The following is a 15,761-nucleotide window of genomic DNA, read 5'->3' as shown; positions in this document are numbered from 1 at the left end:
CTTTCTCCGTTTCTCTTTACCAAATGTTTACTTTCTCCCCCCCTCCGTGAAAAGAGAGGGATGTGGACAGACAGGGTGAGAAAAGAAAGAAATCTGGCAGAGGGGAAGGGAGCCAAGGCCTTTAAAGTCTGCCACAGAGCCGTGACAAAAGCCTCCTAATCTCGGTGTTGTCTTTCGTTCCCTTTTTCTCCCTGCACATCCTGCCAAGTGTGTGTGTGTGTGTGTGTGTGTGTGTGTGTGTGTGTGTGTGTGTGTGTGTGTGTGTGTGTGTGTGTGTGTGTGTGTGCGTGCGTGCGTGCGTGCGTACGTGTGTGTGTGTGTGTGTGTGTGTGTGTGTGTGTGTGTGTGTGTGTGTGTGTGTGTGTGTGTGTGTGTGTGTGTGTGTGTGTGTGTGTGTGTGTGTGTGTGTGTGTGTGTGTGTGTGTGTGTGTGTGTGTGTGTGTGTGTGTAGGACAGAAAAGGAGAGGAAGAAAGTCAGTCAGTGTGTGTTATGTCTGTGTATTTGTTCCAAAAAAGTAGTAAAAAGGGCAAACCAAGTTGATGTGCAAAGAGATTTTCCTGTGATAAGGAGGTTTTTGTGTGTGTGTGTGTGTGTGTGTGTGTGTGTGTGTGTGTGTGTGTGTGTGTGTGTGTGTGTGTGTGTGTGTGTGTGTGTGTGTGTGTGTGTGTGTGTGTGTGTGTGTGTGTGTGTGTGTGTGTGTGTGAGACAGGAAAGGATTCTTTCCACAGTCCTGCTGACATCACACAAGCATGCATGGGACAGTTGGAGGAGGCCGGGCCCCTTCAAAGGCAGCAGCCTGCCTTCACATGTGGGATGCCTGTGTGTGTGTAGGTGCGTGTAGGTGTGTGTAGGTGTGTGTGTGTGTATTGATGAGAATACGAGTGGTCCAGGTCACCCATCCTCACCTGTTTCTCTTTGACTCATAAACCGCCCCTATTCAGCTTTCTTCCGCTGAAATGCAACAAACCTTTCCTGCCCCGTGCGCTCAACGATTCCTCGATGTCATCCTTTGCACCCTCTTCAAAAGCAGCAGATGTGATTAGGTGTGTGTGTGCGTGCGTGTGTGTGTGTGTGTGTGTGTGTGTGTGTGTGTGTGTGTGTGTGTGTGTGTGTGTGTGTGTGTGTGTGTGTGTGTGTGTGTGTGTGTGTGTGTGTGTGTGTGTGTGTGTGTGTGTGTGTGTGTGTGTGTGTGTGTGTGTGTGTGTGTGTGTGACCTCCTCAGTGTCCCTTCCTCATCCTGTTGATCCCTATCAGAGGCAGCTGTGGTCCAAAAGCCTTCACACACAGCAGAGGAATGCATGCTGCAGCGATCATGATATATAAAAAAGGCTCAGATAGGCTATAGTGCCACCTACAGGCCAATCAAATTGATGTATAGTCTGTGCAGCCTGTGTGACTACAATTGACTTCCATATTTTCCATAAATGATTTTACTCTGCCATCTGTGGAAGGAATTTTCTTTTTTCAGGCTAGTTTCAATGAGTGCATTTGGAGGTATTTCGGTTGAGAATACACATCACGTATGTAATGAGGACACATAAACAGTTTATTATAGGTCATGGCACTGTCCCACTGATCTGCATTAAATTACAATATTTTGTAAAATGCTTGACAGATGATCGATGGAATTTGATTAAAAGCTAACAGATGATATTTCGGGGTTATTTCCCTTCCTACATAAAACCAGCCAAAAATAAAACAGCTACAGTAGTACTAGGGATAGCAATAATCTTTTTTGCGATGTAATCCCAGCGATGTAATGACACACAAATACTTGTAATCTTTGTTTTACCCCAAATAACCAAAGTACAAATACCAAGGACTGATGATCCCATCACCTCATTAAACCCCAGATTGAGGTGTACATGGTTTGTGTTGGATCACCAAACTCCTTCAAAGAAGGATACTAAGAGTGCAGAACAATGAAGTAAAATGTAAAATACGTTTCTGAAATTTGAAATAACTAAAATCTTTCCTGGTGGCTTTTCACACTTTACATCTTCATCAGTGTTCTTTTGGTATTTTTTCAACCAAAATGTTAACCAGTAAATGTGATTTTACACCGTACGTATTCACAGGAACACTTTCTCTGCACCTCACAGAGACAAATAGCTCCGGTGTGAAATCATTTAGTTCCTGTTGTGTCTTGCCTTGAGGGGATTACATTTACAACACCAAACAGCACAGGAGTGAAACACTGAGTGACAAAGTGTGAAATCTGGATCAGATTAAGAGAGAAGCCTCTCTTTTTTTACACACACACACACACACACACACACACACACACACACACACACACACACACACACACACACACACACACACACACACACACACACAGAGTCATCTCCTGTGTTGCACCTCTCGTTTACAGTTATTTTGTGTGTGTTTCTTTTACTTGACTTTCAAATTAAGGTTATCCAGAGACATTTATTTCTCCCTCTTAATCTCTCTTCTCTCTTTTACTTTTCCCTCTGCACACACACTCTCACACACACCTCTGCATGGCTCCAGGCTGTACAAATGAGCCCTGCCACTTCAGAGAGCTAAAGAAAACTATTCTGATGTCAGTGGTAATTATTCAGCAGCATGTTCCCACAGCTAGTCCACCCCCTCCCTCTATTACTCTATCTCCATCTGTGTGTGTGGGGGGGTATGTGTGGCCTAGCATTACTATACTTGTGGGGACCTAAATCTGTTTACACAGTCACGTGTGGGGACTCGCCTCCCTTATGGGGACAAATTGGAGGTCCCCATAAGGGGAATCATTCATTTTAGGGTGAAGACTTGGTTAGGGTTAGGTTATGGGTTAGGGTTAGGCATGTGTTGGTTATGGTTAAGGTTAGGATAAGTCTCCAGAAAATGCATGTAAGTCAATGTAATGTCCCCTGAAGTGATGTATACATGGTATGTGTGTGTGTGTGTGTGTGTGTGTGTGTGTGTGTGTGTGTGTGAGTGTGTGTGTGTGTGTGTGTGTGTGTGTGTGTGTGTGTGTGTGTGTGTGTGTGTGTGTGTGTGTGTGTGTGTGTGTGTGTGTGTGTGTGTGTGTGTGTGTGTGTGTGTGTGTGTGTGTGTGTGTGTGTGCATAAGGTAGAGATTATTTGTGATTTAGTCTTCTCCCTGTCAGAGGGTGACACCATGACAGCTTATTCTGCCCCGGGGAGCCATTTCACTCTAAGTGGACCTTAAAAAACAGGAAACGACCTCAGATCCCACCGGAGCACAGGAGGATCAGGCCTACTGACTCTGTACAATACCCTTTAACTTCACACACACATGCTGGTAAGGTCCTGAATATAGCGTGTTCAAACCCAGAACACACACAGTCACACCTGAGCCCTCTTCAATAGGCGCCATTCAACGCCCTGACAGGCGGGGACAATGGAGGCAGAAACGCGGGCCGACAGAGAGAGTGGACCTGTCTGAACACATCTGTCCAACGCACTGCATCAGCTTTTCCCCTGCGATGACTTCAGGTGATCTCATGTTTCTATAAGGTTACACTTTTTCGCTTTGCCATCACTTGCAGCTGTTTTGTAACAAGATTGGAGGGTGAAATCACGAGTCAAGTTACTGAAGTTACAAGCAGCAAGCCAGGAGTGTGGAGGGTGGTAAACGGCACCGCTGCCTGAGGGGTGTTCAGTCACTGCAGAGTGTGTCTGTCATTCTCAAAGTCTTGTCTTGTAAAGTCTAGTAATCAGTAGATTAGTCGATTTTCCTTAATCTCTGTTTTATTTGTGTACATTCATTGAACAGGTGCTGGTGCAGAGTAATGTTGAATTAATGAATGTAAGGCTGCTGGATTAATGAAAGAAGTTCCCTCAAAAACAACATGGCTCTAACTGCTGGATAACCTGACCTATAATAATAATTCCTTACATTTATTATAGAGCTTTTCCAGATGCTCAAAGCGCTTTACAAATACACATTACACATATTTGTCCTATGACATCAGATACTGTTCACCATATTTCATTTAAAAGCAATCATTCTTTATTTCATCACTCTTTTGATTTGACAAAGGATCTGAGTTAAGTCATTCATGTACAGTACGTTACAAGCTGAATACATTACATTTTGATTTAAAACACAACACACAGACTCTTTGGTGATATTAATACCCTTTATTTATTACATGTCAGGGGCCAGGTGTTTGTCCTCTAAAGGCTTCCTGAATGTTTATTTGTGTGTCTGATAACTAGGAGGGCAGACCAGGGAGGACATGGAGTGTCTGAAGGAGGAGAGAGGTTTGAAGATTGGAGATTTCCATCCAGACCTCTGACCGAACGACATTTCTGGCGTTATCGGAGTTCCCTGAAAACGACTGCGAGAGGAGAGGAGATCAAATATTATGATATGACCAAAACCAACACTGCTTGTGTCCAAACTTTCCACATTTCCCAGCTTTCCCCATTTTAAAAATAATTACTTAAAACTAGAAAATGTGAGTAAAAGGACTAAAGAGTTTATCTGTTGTTGGGGACTATATTCAGCCACAGATTTGGTGTGCTTGTAAGTAGTTTGTTGTTTGTGAAATGGACCAAAACTGTCAGGATTCTCATGTTTTGTCACGTTTGTAGTTGTGTATGTCTGGTTATGGGTATTTTACTCCTTGTATATTGTCTGGTCCTTCTTCCTGTGTTTTTCCCCTGTCGTTAGTTTCCCCGGTGTGTCTAGTTGTCTGATTGTGTTCACCTGTGGCCCTTGTGTTTCTCCTCCCCTGCCCGGCTGTTTCTCGTCTTGTGATTACCCCTCCCTGTATTTAGTCTGTTCTCTTCCTGTGTTCAGTGTTGGTTCGTCTTGTGTCATGACTCTTTGTTTATATCCCTAGCCTTGAAATAAAGGAGTTTTTTCAGTTTATATCTGCATTTGGGTCCTGCTTCCAACATACACCGTAACATTACGAACCAACCAACAAATGGACCCAGCAGTAGTGATGGCGAGATGAAGCCTTATGAAGCTTTGAAGCTTTCCAGCCAATTGGTTCGCAAAAGGGTTCATCTCATGAGGCTTCATCATGGGCTTCATTTGAACACAAACCCCCCTGTTGGTCAAAGTGTGTAAAACAGGCAGATTGGACATCTCAACAGTGTGCTCGATCTCATACCGAGTTCCCAGTAAGTAAAGCCTTAGAATATCTCTAAACAACCAACATAAAATCATATTTTCAATATATATAGTTAACAATATTTTATTTATTCCAGTTGAATGATTGTGATTGAAAAGCCTAAGGAGGCTGCTAAACATTGCAAAGAGGGATTTGTGTTCCTTAATAATATTCATAAACTTAACCATGTTGTAGCCGGAGAAAGGCTAAACCATATCAAAGAATACATTTATTAACTACATTATCTCATTTAGCTGTAGCTTTTATAAACAACAACAAATACGTATTGTTCAGTCGTCGAACCAGGGACCCTGCGGTCATGAGTCAACTGCTTTCCAGCTGAGCCACAGCACAGACACTACAGCTCCCTGAAAACACTGCAACATATTTAGTCCTGTATTTATTGATGTTTTTGTTCCTACTTTTATGCTTTTATTCATTGATACTTATGACATGTTCCGACCTCTATATAAGTGAGGGTCTGAGCTCTCTTAATTCCATCGTGTCACCGGGCCCGGGTACAGGAGGGGTTATATTGTTATTATACATCCATGGGTATGAGCGTTGTGGTTCAACGGTTCAACCGATCTGAATCGCTTCCTGAAGCAGTCACGTGGTATCGACAGGCAGCAAGGCTTCGTTTGTTATCGATGACCTCACTGACCCAAAACGATACAAGCCTCGAAACATGCGTCACAAAAAGCTTCGGGGATTACTCGACACACGCTCCGAAGCCTCGGTGCAATACGTAACATCACTACCCAGCAGATGATCCATGGGAGGTAGAATTACAGCATTTTACCTTCTATCTGGCTTGCTGCTTTGATTGGTGGAAGGGAGCGTCCAGTGTTCGGCAGAAGAGGACCGCTCTGGTAGAGGCGCACCGGTTGGCAGCAGAGAAACTATGTTTTGTTGAATTCTTACCTGACTGGATTTTGGACTTCCTTGAAACATGTGATTCCCGGCCTGCTAGCCCTAGGCATGCTAGCTCCATGTCTCCCAATTCCCAACCTGGCACCATACGCCTTGGTGGGTTCCGCCTGAAGTCAACCTGTGCTTCTGCCCCAGTTCCTGCTCCTGTCCAGGAGTTTTATTCCGGAACTCGTCTGGCTTATGGAAGTCCACGGAGTATTCAGGCGGCTGCTAAGAGGAGTCGTCGCAAGGCCAGGCTAGCAGCCCCAGCAGCCATGGTTCCGGCTACAGAACCGGCCCACACAGCCATGGTTCCGGCCCCAGCAGCCATGGTTCCAGCCCCAGCAGCCATGGTTCCGGCCCCAGCAGCCATGGTTCCAGTCCCAGTACTGGCCCCAGCAGCCATGGTTCCAGACCCCGTTCTGGCCCCAGCAGCCATGGTCCCGGCCCCAGTTCCGGCCCCAGCGGCCATGGTTCCAGACCCAGCTGCCATAGTCCCAACTCTAGTCCCATCTCAAGTTCCCTCTCTAGTCCCATCTCAAGTTCCCTCTCGAGTCCCCTCTCCAGTTTCTTCTCAAGTCCCCTCTCCAGTTCCCTCTCGAGTCCCCTCTCCAGTTCCCTCTCGAGTCCCCTCTCCAGTTTCCTCTCAAGTTCCTTCTCAAGTCCCCTCTCAAGTCACCCCTCGAGTCCCCTCTCGAGTCCCCTCTCGAGTCCCCTCTCGAGTCACCTCTCCAGTCTCCTCTCCAGTTACCTCTCGAGTCCCCTTTCAAGACACTTCGCAAGTTCCCTTTCGAGTCCCCTCTCAAGTCATCCCTCCAGTTCCCACTCGAGTCCCCTCTCGAGTCCCCTCTCGAGTTCCATCTCTAGTCCCTTCTCAAGTCCCTTCTCTAGTCCCCTCTCTGGTCCCTTCCCGAGTCCCTCCTCTAGTCCGTTCCCAAGTCCCTTCTCTAGTCCCTTCTCTAGTCCCATCTCTAGTCCCTACTCAAGTCCCTCCTCTAGTCAATTCCCTAGTCCCATCTCTAGTCCCTCCTCTAGTCACTTCTCTAGTCCCATCTCCAGTTCCCTCTCGAGTCCCCTCTCCAGTTTCCTCTCGAGTTCCCTCCTTTAGTCCCTCCTCTAGTCCCTCCTTGAGTCCCCTCTCTAGTCCCTCCTCGAGTCCCCTCTCTAGTCCCTCCTCTAGTCCCTCCTCTAGTCTCTCCTCGAGTCCCCTCTCGAGTTCCCCCTTGATTCCCCTCTCGGTTCCCCTCTCGAGTCCCCTCTCGGTTCCCCTCTCGAGTCCCCTCTCGAGTCCCCTCTCGAGTCCCTTCTCGAGTTCCCTCTCGAGTTCCCTCTTGAGTTCCCCCTTGGTTCCCCTCTCGAGTCCCCTCTCGAGTCACGTCTCAAGTCCCTACCCAATGTCCTGGTCCGTTGGAGGTTCCGCTGGGGGTCCTGCCAACTCCATGTCCTGTCCCGTTGGAGGCCCCGTCGACTACTCCTCTGCCGGGGGTCCTACCAATCGTATGTCCGTGCCGGTGGAGGTTACGCTGGAGGTGCTGCCAACCCTATGTCCTGTGCAGTTGGAGGTTCCGCTGGGGGTCCTGCCAACTCTATGTCCTGTCCCGTTGGGGGTCCCGACAACTACTCTTCTGCCGGGGGTCCTGCCAACACTATGTCCTGTGCTGTTGGAGGTCCCGCCGACTACTCTCCTGCCGGGGGTCCTGCCAACCCTGTGTCCTGTCCCGTTGGGGGTCCCGCCGACGACTCTTCTGCCGGGTTCCTGCCAACCCTATGTCCTGTGCCGTTGGAGGTTCCGCTGGGGTTCCTGCCAGCTCCATGTCCTGTCCCGTTGGGGGTCCCGTCGACTACTCTCCTGCCGGGGGTCCTGCCAACTCTGTGTCCAGTCCCGTTGGGGGTCCCGCCGTCAACTCTTCTGCCGGGGGTCCTGCCAACCCCTTGTCCTGTTCCGTTGGAGGCCCCGCCATCACCTGTCTCGCCGGAGGTCCTGCCATCTCCTGGTCCTCTTCCGTGGGGGATCCTGCCGAAGCCTGTCCCACCGGCTCCGGTTCCTGTTCGGCCGACACCGGGTCCTGCCCGGCCTCCGGAGCTGTTTGGCCTTCGCCCCACCTTGGACTCTGCCTTGCCCCCGGGCCGTCCGCCCGAGTCCCCCACCTTGGACTATGCCTTGGGTCCCCCTTATTCGACTCTGCCTTGCCCCCGGGCCGTCCGCCCGAGTCCCCCTTTTCGGCTTCTGCCTTGCCCCCGGGCCGTCCGCCCGAGACCCCTTCCTGGTCCTCAGCCCAAGACCCGTCCTCCAGACCCCCTCCACCCACCCTGGTGGTTTTTCCCCTGTCGTTAGTTTCCCCGGTGTGTCTAGTTGTCTGATTGTGTTCACCTGTGGCCCTTGTGTTTCTCCTCCCCTGCCCGGCTGTTTCTCGTCTTGTGATTACCCCTCCCTGTATTTAGTCTGTTCTCTTCCTGTGTTCAGTGTTGGTTCGTCTTGTGTCATGACTAGTTCGTCGGTGAGTGTTCTGTTTTGTCTTTGTTTATATCCCTAGCCTTGAAATAAAGGAGTTTTTTCAGTTTATATCTGCATTTGGGTCCTGCTTCCAACATACACCGTAACAAAAACAGTGTCTATGGTAATGGAAAAAAGGAAAAAAATAGGCTATAGCACTCTTTCGCTACAGAAAAAATTGAGCAAAAGAAGCCATACATAATGTACATTTTATCGAGCAGTATTCTGATTTCTTTAATTAATTAAATGAGTCACCTGACTGTCGCCGACGAAGCTGAGTAGTTGGCCGGCAAGCTCTGATTGGACGACCTGTGAGGGATGGTGCCTGAACACCAGAGAGATCCAGTGTTAATCCGTAAAAAAGGTCATACACTCCTCCTAATGATTTAAAACAGGCCTGAGGTATTTCTGTGTCATTCTAAGCTTTTGTCTATTCTTCCGGAAAAACCTCTAAGTAGCCAAGATACTGTAAATGGGTGAATCGTATTCTAAAAATAACAATTCAATTGTTCAATTCTCAAAATGTTCACATCGAAACACATCTACACCATGTACACAACCCTGCCTAACATGGAGCTTTATGATAAATGGTGAGTCATCTTTATTTAATTATAAGAAAACTCTTCATTTCTGTTTGCCCAATAAACCTGCCGCTGCTGGTTAAATATTGTGATTTCCTTCATTTCAATATTTACTTATTTGAAAGCTGTCCCCTAATTTATGTGCCACAAAGGAGGTTAAATCCTTTAAGGCACTAAATTACAAAATCAAAGAGAGTAGCTCAGTAGGTGTAATCCTAAACATAACAACAGCCAACATCTGTATTCCTTTAATCCCTGAGACCATAACCACCAAACACACTTCACGAGAGGAGAAGGGACTTTTAGTAGCTAGTAGCACAACGTCTGATTTATTTACCCATGTGCCTCATGGTAAAAAAGTTGCAATAAAATCGTCTATAATATTATATTTCAATGTTACTGATATAAATCTTTATTTTCTGTCCTGATCATAACCAATCAATATTCTCAAAACATTTTTTAAAAAGATTTCTAATCACATAATGCCTACATACAACACAATACATACAATTTTGAAGCCAGGTAAAGCTAGATATAATAGAATGTATTTTTATTCTGTAATGGCTGTGAAAACAAAAAAAGTGTTTCAATGAGGACATTTTTGTCCCACTGTAAGTGTCTGTATTTAGGCTACAGGGTTTATTAAATTCTAAATATAAGAGCTGAGGTTGAACCTTCAAAATGCACTCACACCTTCACAAAGTATAAGCCTTTGCATTAACACAGCCAGAAGTATGATTAACAATTCAAAAGCCGAACATGTCCCTCTGAATGCAAAAGGGTTAAAAGGCCTTTAGTTGTATGCTTGTTATATAGCACTCAAGGCTGTATACTTGTATACGGATTAAGAGAGGAGCGGTGTCAAACTACTAACCCTGAATGCACTGGTGTAATGTCCTAACAGAGTTATGGCCTTCAGAGGCATCACCAAAGCAGATCCAAGGTTATGAGCTAAATTCAACATGAATCAGTTTAATGAGGCGCAGCGGAGCACTTACCCATTCGCCCGTCCTGTGGAGGGCTGATTAACGACAGTCTGGGGACGATGCTGGGCTGAGAGACAGAGACACAGAGAAACTTCACAAATCATAGCTTTGTATCTACCTGTTATTCAAAAGAAATAATCTTTTTGTACTAGAGTCATGGAGTAAATGTTCAGATGCTGTATCATATGGATAATCAATGTTACATTACACACACTGTATATTAAAAATGGAAGCTCACTACAGGAATAATAATAGCACTTACTTTCCTGAACAGACTCCTTTCATCCACGTCCATGTTTTCAGAGCTGTGAGACATGAGAGCACGGTTCATTAGTCCTGTTGGGTTCAGTGGGCTGAGCACTGCTTCAACTTCTTTTCAATAACAAGCCAAACGTCTCTTTAACCCCGACATGTATAGTTTTATTCCCAAGACGGATATTAACGTTTTGGAAAAATATTTTCAAGAACAAGAATACAGAATAATTACCTAAGATACCTTTTGTGAATACATAGAGTACATAAGATGATCATTAAAAAAGAAATAACTAGTGAGATAATTCAATGTTGTTACAGTGGTTTTTATGATGCATAATCATAATGCATCATTTCAATAGCAATTTCTTGAAATCAGTTGATTACTTTACTGAAAGCATGGTATATATATTTGTAGAAAACTTGAGCAAAAACAGCAAAAATATCAAGAATATCAATATCCCTAGCATTTTATGTTACGAATTAATTTAGCTATATTAGCATCGATTTACTTTTAAGTTCCAAACTAAATGGAGCCCTCAGGCATGGCGGTAATTCTGCAGCTGGGGTTAATGTCTGCCGTCCATCATCTGTTTGCTCAGTAGAAGAATCTAAAGTCTCAGTGAATAAAAAAACATTTGTACTATTAAACGCCGGTAGACAATCAATCCTGTGTCAACGGTGTGGAAGGAAACCCAATAGGGAATCCTGACTAAACCCAAACAAAGCTTAGCTTATTCAGGTGTGTGTGTGTGTGTGTGTGTGTAGATAACCACAGGGCAGGGCACAGCTATACAGCAGCTAAAGCTAACATAAGACACCGGGGCTGAACTCAGGATATAGCCTGTTTGCACTGTGAAATACCTCCTCCATTCTCTCTGTCGCGCTCTTATGGTGAGAGAGAAAGAAAGGCAGAGAAACACAGACTGAGATGAGGTGGGAGGTGTGCGAAATCAACATAAAAGAAATATTTAAATACAGAGTGAAAAGTTATGGAGGGTGGATACTCACATGGTATTCATTGAGGAGTGTCTAGAGATGGACATGGGGGAGTGATATGGGATCTGTAGGACTGACACTGACAGACAATAAAAACAACATTAACTCACAAAACATTATTAATGGTGATGAGACATTGGTGGTCATGCAGGGAATACACGTAAATAGATGTTTCAATGATAAGCCCACAAAGACATTGTTAGTCTAATTTGCCTTTTTTAGCCACAAGCCGATTCTGCTTGGCTCTGCATTTTATTACTTGTAATCTTGATTGGTCAGGCTTAAAAAACAATTTTTTTTTCCTAATGCTGAAATATGGTTTAAATGTTTTTACAGCCTTTGGTTGGAGTAATAATCACAAGTAAAAAAAGCAACATTAGGGCCAATTTACATTGCTTGTCTTTCATATGATACTTCAAACGCTTTTTATTTCCAATGTATTGAGTTATCTCAAACCTCTCTCTCAGTCTGAGCAACAGTCACACAAGTCAGACTCCCACCCTTTCTTGGACTCTAGTTATTAGTCATAATAAAGTGAAATATAGTATATTATACTAATAATAGTAATCATTATTAATCATCATTATAGTAATAATGATCTTCATTATTTTCAACTTCAGCTAATATTCCTGCAGTGAAGACGGCAACAATGCAGAGTGAAAGAAATATAAGCAGCCCCTCATGAACAGGTATAATGTACAGTGTATTATCAGGTATAATGATTGCATATTATAATACAAATATATTCAAATGTAAATGGCAGTTCAGGGTGTTTACATCAGAGTGCCATACTAAGAGGTGATGTCTTACATAAAGACCGATACAAGAAAACAAAAGTGACACCATTTTATACCATGGGATTGTTGTTTACCTGATTTATGTCCATGTGGAGTATGCAAGCTGTGGCTCATCTGAGGCACTGAAGAAACTTTGGCACTGAGTAAGAAAAACAATAAACATTTAAAATATAAATACGCTCCAGCACTGGTACTTTAAAACTCAATGCTGCACATTCTAACAATGTATGCCATAACATTTGTTACAACAGTTTTCAGATGATTGATTGAAAACTTTAATACAGACTCAGGGTGCAGATAAAAGACAAGACATTACATAGATAGATAGATGCATATCAATTAACAACATTTTCACTTAATTACTAGTTTGCTATATTTTCTGGCCTTTTTCAAAAACAAAGTCTTTCTGTTTAAACTAATTCAGTGTTGGTGATGGTTGTAAGCTGTGGTAGATGTGCCAGGAGTGACACCTAGTGAGAGGAGAGGAATAACAGCCAGCTGGTTGTTCATAACTTGATGTGTTGCCAAACTCAAACAGGCTGTTAAATTCCAAACCAGGTTTCACTACCTTAATAGATCTTTATTGAGTCTCATTACATGAGCAATTTCATCTCTGGTGCAGTATGACATGTGAAAGAAGAAATTAAAAAGAAACATTAGCCAGATGCTTTTTAGCAAAGCATTTTTCAAGATGGCTTGATTGGTGGAAAAGACTGCTAATTAGCATCGTGGCTGTGAAATAAGAAAGAAAAGCTGCCAATAAGCATTTACAAACTGCACCACATAGAATTTTAAGAGCTCAAATCTTGAAAAAATTATACAATTGCAACACATAAACAATTTTCAATAAAAATGACGTATTGGTGTTTAATAATGAAAGTGATTTTTAAATGAATATCTCCTCTATGCTTTACCTCTGATGACGAAGAGCGTGTTCCAGCTTAGTGATGTAGGCGCTCTGGTCATGCAGCTTCCTTCAAATGAAAGAAAATCAAAGAAAATAGGAGAGGCACCCAACTTTTCGTATTTACTGCAGTTGAGAAATAGGTTTGAAAAGGTATTATTAACTTGTGCTTCTACTTACTTTGCCATCTGCTGCATTTCTTGCTTCATCTTGACTAGTACCTCCTCTAGTTTCTCATCCTGTAATTGATCAATTGGATGGGGACACAGTAGGGCAGCTTTGGTGACTATCTTGTAATATAAACAATGTTAATTATTACTATAGTATTACATTTAGTGGGCAGCGAATAGAACAGGAAATCAATTAAATCAAACTTTCTACATGGTAACAAACAATGACACAAATATTATGTCAATTTTTCACAATTATTAGACAACATAGTCCATTACATGCCAGATGAACAAAATTAAATACACACACACACACACACACACACACGCACACGCACACGCACACGCACACACACACAGCAGGAACAGATGTCTCTCACCCTCTGCTGGTAGTAAGACAACAGTCTCTTTTGGTGTTTTGCCTGGAACATTAAAACCTGAGAAAAGGGAAATAACGTCACTGTTATTTCTATACTGATAGATCATGTAAAAATACAAATATCACATATTAGCTCCAACTGACAGACTAATTGATATAACAACAATTAACAAGATTTTTACATTTGATCATAAGATCGAAAATGACCAAACTTTGCTGATTTCTGTGAAGTTTTTTGTTGCCACAACGTTGATGTCGGTGAACAGGGCCTTCACTTCTGAGCTGCTCTGAAACAAAGACATTTCAAAGGAATGTAACAAAAATAGAATGTAATATAATTATATCAGTCTGATATTAGTGTGCTTTTATTCCACTCAGATAGTCACACAAAGGATTCAATGGGAATAAAGATGCTTACTTTGTCGGTGAGAGGTGATACTTGGCATTTGGCGTTGCATATTAAACACATGCCTGGTTTTCCTGAAAGAAAGGTTTCAATTAAAGATGGGCAACAATACAAAATGCATATCCTTTCTACGCTTATAGTAAATAGAGGATTCTCTAAATCTAATTTAGGAACTGAACAAAAAGGGGCTCTCAAAGTGCTTACCCCTGAGACCCAAAACTAATTAAGTGTAACCCCTGGGTTTAACCCTGGAAGCCAGAGCGAATTCAAATATAATCAAACTCTTGAGAGTTTGACTTAGATTACACCCATCGGGAACAGACCCATGGCTTGTGATTATGATCGGCTTTCCTAAAGTGGGACTGAGAGACTTCCAGGAGATTACTTCAAGAAATCCAATATCCAATGATGATTGGTGTAATTGACCTCTTACTTCTTTTGAGGATATGACGAGAAGCATCCATGGTCAGATTATGTTACGCATCTGTGTTCCTTCGTCCCTCTGTGGTCATTTTGAGCGGGTGTGTTGTTGTTTTGTGTCTCTTTGTAGTCATACAGTGTTTTAATTTTGGTCTTTGTGGTCATTTAGAGTATTGTGCAATTGTTTTGTGTCCCTTAGCAGTTGTTTTGGTCTATTTTTAGTAATTTTTAGTCTCTTGCAGTCGTACTATGTCACTTTTTGGTCCTTATGAGTCTATTCCTGATTGATACATGTGTCTTTAAGTAACATTTGTAAGTGAAAGCCAGGGGGCTGACACTAGGTAGGCCAGTTGAGTAATACTTCCATGCCCTTATCCTCTTTTCAATGTCAAATTGTGTAATTATACTGGAAGCCCCCCTTAACAAAGAGCTTCACTAGATCAAATATTTCCTTTCATCTGCTGCTTGATAACAATAGAGCAGATTATTATCAAACCAATGTTGGCATACTATCACATTTGTATTTCTAAGGAAGAGTTTATTTACTGGGGGACTCGTTTGTCTCCTATCCGCTCAAATGTTAAATAGTTCAGCTCCAATCTTGAATACACATGGTGTAAAACTCAGTCTTCAGCTATGCAATATCCCATAGATTCCAACAGATGTCCCTGTTTGATCACTTTATCCTGTCTGGTACAACTGAAGTGAAGCTAAACTTCCCCGTCAGCGATTGTTTTGAATGTCGTATAGTTAGTATCGTTAAATTGTTTTCTACCTTTCTGATTACAGACATTGCAGATGATATGTCCACAGGAGGTGACAGCCAGTTTTCTGTCAGCACTGGGGCAAAGGAAACAGGAGTTGCAGCAGATCCAGTAAGACATTTGAAAACCTGCAACAAAAAAATAAAATTAGGTTAGCGTTTAATTAAGCTAACTCATCTTGTTAAGTCATTTATGTTAGTCATTAGTGTGTTTACATAGCATTAGCTAATTTTGCGAGGTGAAGCTCAAAGCTCCAATTACTACTTTAAAATGTGTTCTGGCTTTCGTGTATGTTCAAGACAACTTTGTAAAACGTTTTTAGAGTGTAAATGTAAATTAATTACCTTACCGACGATACCCCGCTGCAAATGAAGCTAAATGCTAATATCGTTAGCTAGCTAGCATAAATAACTGATCAACGTTCTAAAGAGTGACGTCATGAGCTGCTTTTACTTTTTTTTAACTACAGTACAGAAACATGTCTGTTGACTAACGATCTGTAATGATTGTCAGCTTAGCTATATCAAATATTTACTTATTTAACGTTGACAACTGGCACCTAACGTCAGTTTTTACGCTAACTAACCAC

At 43.1% G+C, this 15,761-nt stretch overlaps 1 protein-coding gene and 1 long non-coding RNA gene across 3 annotated transcripts in view; one reads left to right on the top strand and one right to left on the bottom strand.

Moving 5' to 3' along the window:
• Positions 1-4,119: 4,119 nt before the first annotated feature.
• rnf212 (ring finger protein 212) lies at positions 4,120-15,605 on the bottom strand. Of its 2 annotated transcripts, none has more exons than XM_034093467.2 (13): positions 15,522-15,605; positions 15,184-15,300; positions 14,001-14,062; positions 13,795-13,869; positions 13,584-13,640; positions 13,214-13,272; positions 13,044-13,103; positions 12,204-12,268; positions 11,345-11,411; positions 10,344-10,386; positions 10,094-10,148; positions 8,770-8,839; positions 4,120-4,325 (listed from the first exon to the last, which is right to left on the bottom strand). In XM_034093467.2, the coding sequence occupies exons 2-13, from the start codon at positions 15,290-15,292 to the stop codon at positions 4,181-4,183; spliced, it is 867 nt and encodes a 288-aa protein (XP_033949358.1). In that variant the 5' UTR covers positions 15,293-15,300; positions 15,522-15,605; the 3' UTR covers positions 4,120-4,180. The 2 variants fall into 2 exon arrangements, with proteins under 2 accessions (XP_033949358.1, XP_033949357.1); XM_034093466.2 differs by having other exon boundaries at positions 15,517-15,602.
• Positions 15,226-15,761, top strand: part of LOC117454288 (uncharacterized) — a 44,282-nt gene continuing 43,746 nt past the window's right edge. The window contains exon 1 of the long non-coding RNA XR_011643897.1: positions 15,226-15,283. This is a non-coding gene — a long non-coding RNA (uncharacterized lncRNA). The remainder of the gene's footprint in view (positions 15,284-15,761) is intronic.

Source organism: Pseudochaenichthys georgianus, chromosome 10 (assembly GCF_902827115.2).
Source record: "Pseudochaenichthys georgianus chromosome 10, fPseGeo1.2, whole genome shotgun sequence".
In the NCBI taxonomy this organism is placed as follows: Eukaryota; Metazoa; Chordata; class Actinopteri; order Perciformes; family Channichthyidae; genus Pseudochaenichthys; species Pseudochaenichthys georgianus.
This window is presented reverse-complemented; position numbering and strand designations above follow the sequence as displayed.

What these genes read in the sequence shown, in the direction of transcription:
- rnf212 (XM_034093467.2), bottom strand. Translation starts at nt 15,292, where the DNA reads ATGTCTTACTGGATCTGCTGCAACTCCTGTTTCCTTTGCCCCAGTGCT. An exon ending in ACTTCACAGAAATCAGCAAA is followed by an intron (nt 13,641 to 13,794) that starts GTTTGGTCATTT and finishes CCCTTTTCTCAG; the next exon opens with GTTTTAATGTTCCAGGCAAA. An exon ending in AAAGGAGTCTGTTCAGGAAA is followed by an intron (nt 10,149 to 10,343) that starts GTAAGTGCTATT and finishes TCTGTCTCTCAG; the next exon opens with CCCAGCATCGTCCCCAGACT.